This window comes from Branchiostoma floridae, chromosome 14, assembly GCF_000003815.2.
Source record: "Branchiostoma floridae strain S238N-H82 chromosome 14, Bfl_VNyyK, whole genome shotgun sequence".
Taxonomy (NCBI): Eukaryota; Metazoa; Chordata; class Leptocardii; order Amphioxiformes; family Branchiostomatidae; genus Branchiostoma; species Branchiostoma floridae.
Window position 1 is genome coordinate 1,706,959 of NC_049992.1, and position 1,614 is coordinate 1,708,572.

At 39.2% G+C, this 1,614-nt stretch overlaps 1 protein-coding gene across 2 annotated transcripts in view; it reads left to right on the forward strand.

The window, feature by feature from the left end:
- Positions 1-1,614, forward strand: part of LOC118431166 (THAP domain-containing protein 5-like) — a 7,431-nt gene that overhangs the window by 4,739 nt on the left and 1,078 nt on the right. The window contains exons 4-5 of one of the 2 annotated variants that reach the window (XM_035842285.1): positions 420-790; positions 1,549-1,598. In XM_035842285.1, coding sequence (XP_035698178.1) covers positions 420-790; positions 1,549-1,566 — 389 coding nt within the window. In that variant the 3' untranslated portion in view covers positions 1,567-1,598. Of the gene's footprint in view, positions 1-419; positions 1,089-1,548; positions 1,599-1,614 lie in introns of those variants that run through there. The other variant, XM_035842284.1, reaches the window with a different exon arrangement.

Sequence of the window (1,614 nt, forward strand, 5' to 3'; positions counted from 1 at the left end):
GGCTGCGGGTGTCATCAGAGAATGAAGCCCCACCTACATCACTAAATGGTAAGGGCATTACAGAGGGAATAAGAAAAGTGTCTAATGGATACAATCAGTAATCCTAAACATATAAATTCTTGATCAACAGTTTAATCTATCATTCTTGCTCAACAAGTAAATCTATCACTTGTCACTTATTCAACATGAATCACATACCATACACACAAGACTACTTGCTACAAAGTTTATCCGCTTGGTTTTCGGAGTGGGGATATAGATGTGAATCAAGTAGAGAAGCATGCAACCTGCATGAGTAAAATATTGAAACAACAATACATACATATGAATCAGAGTTTAGAACATTCAGTTCAGTTCAGATATATGACACTCATAATCACATAGCACTTTCATTGAACTTCGGATTTGCTTTATTTCAGATGAAGAAATGATCGCTGACCCTCCTCCTGAAAGTGTAGAGACTCTGAGAGACCCCCTTCCTGAAAGTGTAGAGACTCTGAGAGAACAGCTCACAAAAGTACAAGAGGAGAAATGTAAGTTGGAACAGTTTTGCGAGTCCCTTCAAAGTGAAGCTGACAACCTTAGGGAAGAACGTGATCACCTTCAAGAACAAATCAAGAAATCATCAACATCAGCCTCCAATCTCACAGATGCAAAATGCAAGCTCTTCACTGGAATACCTACTGTTGCACTGTTTATGTTTGTGTTTAGACTTGTTAGTGATTTCATTGCTCCTCTAAAGTCCATGTGTCAGCAGGATCAAATACTCATGACTCTCATGAAGTTGAGACTAGGCCTAAAAAATGCTGATCTAGCTTTGAGATTTAGTGTTTCTGCCTCCACAGTTTCAAAAGTCATAAACAGTTGTATTCCAATCTTAGCTGTCCGACTAAAGTTCCTGATTCATTGGCCGTCCAAGGAAACCGTAAAGCGCAATCTTCCCAAAAAATTTCGGAAAAAAAAATACTCAAACTGTAGAGTCATCATTGATTGCTCAGAGATTTTCACTGAGAGGCCATACAATTTAAAGACCCGAGCAAAGACCTGGAGTAACTACAAACACCATCATACGTTCAAATTTCTGGTAGGTATTACACCTTATGGAGCAGTGTCATTTCTGTCCAGTTCCTGGGGTGGAAGAATTTCTGATAAAGACATTACGCTAAAAAGTCGTTTCTATAACAAAGTGGAATATGGTGATATGATTATGGCAGATCGGGGATTCACCATTTCTGAGGAACTTGCCCTGAAAGGAGCAACACTAGTTATGCCACCATTTACCACAGGAAGGACACAACTCCCGGGGCGTATCGTCCAAGATGCCAGACAGATATCAACTCTAAGAATTCATGTAGAACGTGCAATTGAAAGAATCAAGAACTTCCAAATTCTCAGCCAAATCTGTCCATTAACATTTGCCCCTCTACTCAGTGACAGTGTTGTTATCTGTGCGGCTCTTACAAACTTACTTCCAAAGCTAATCAAGTAATTTTTAATGGCAATGTTGTCTGCACGAGCTGGCCTTTTCTGTATATCAGAATACTGAGATTGAAGGTAAAATGTTAAAGGGACACAAAACAATTTTTGGGAGCCCACTAAACATATATAAGTATA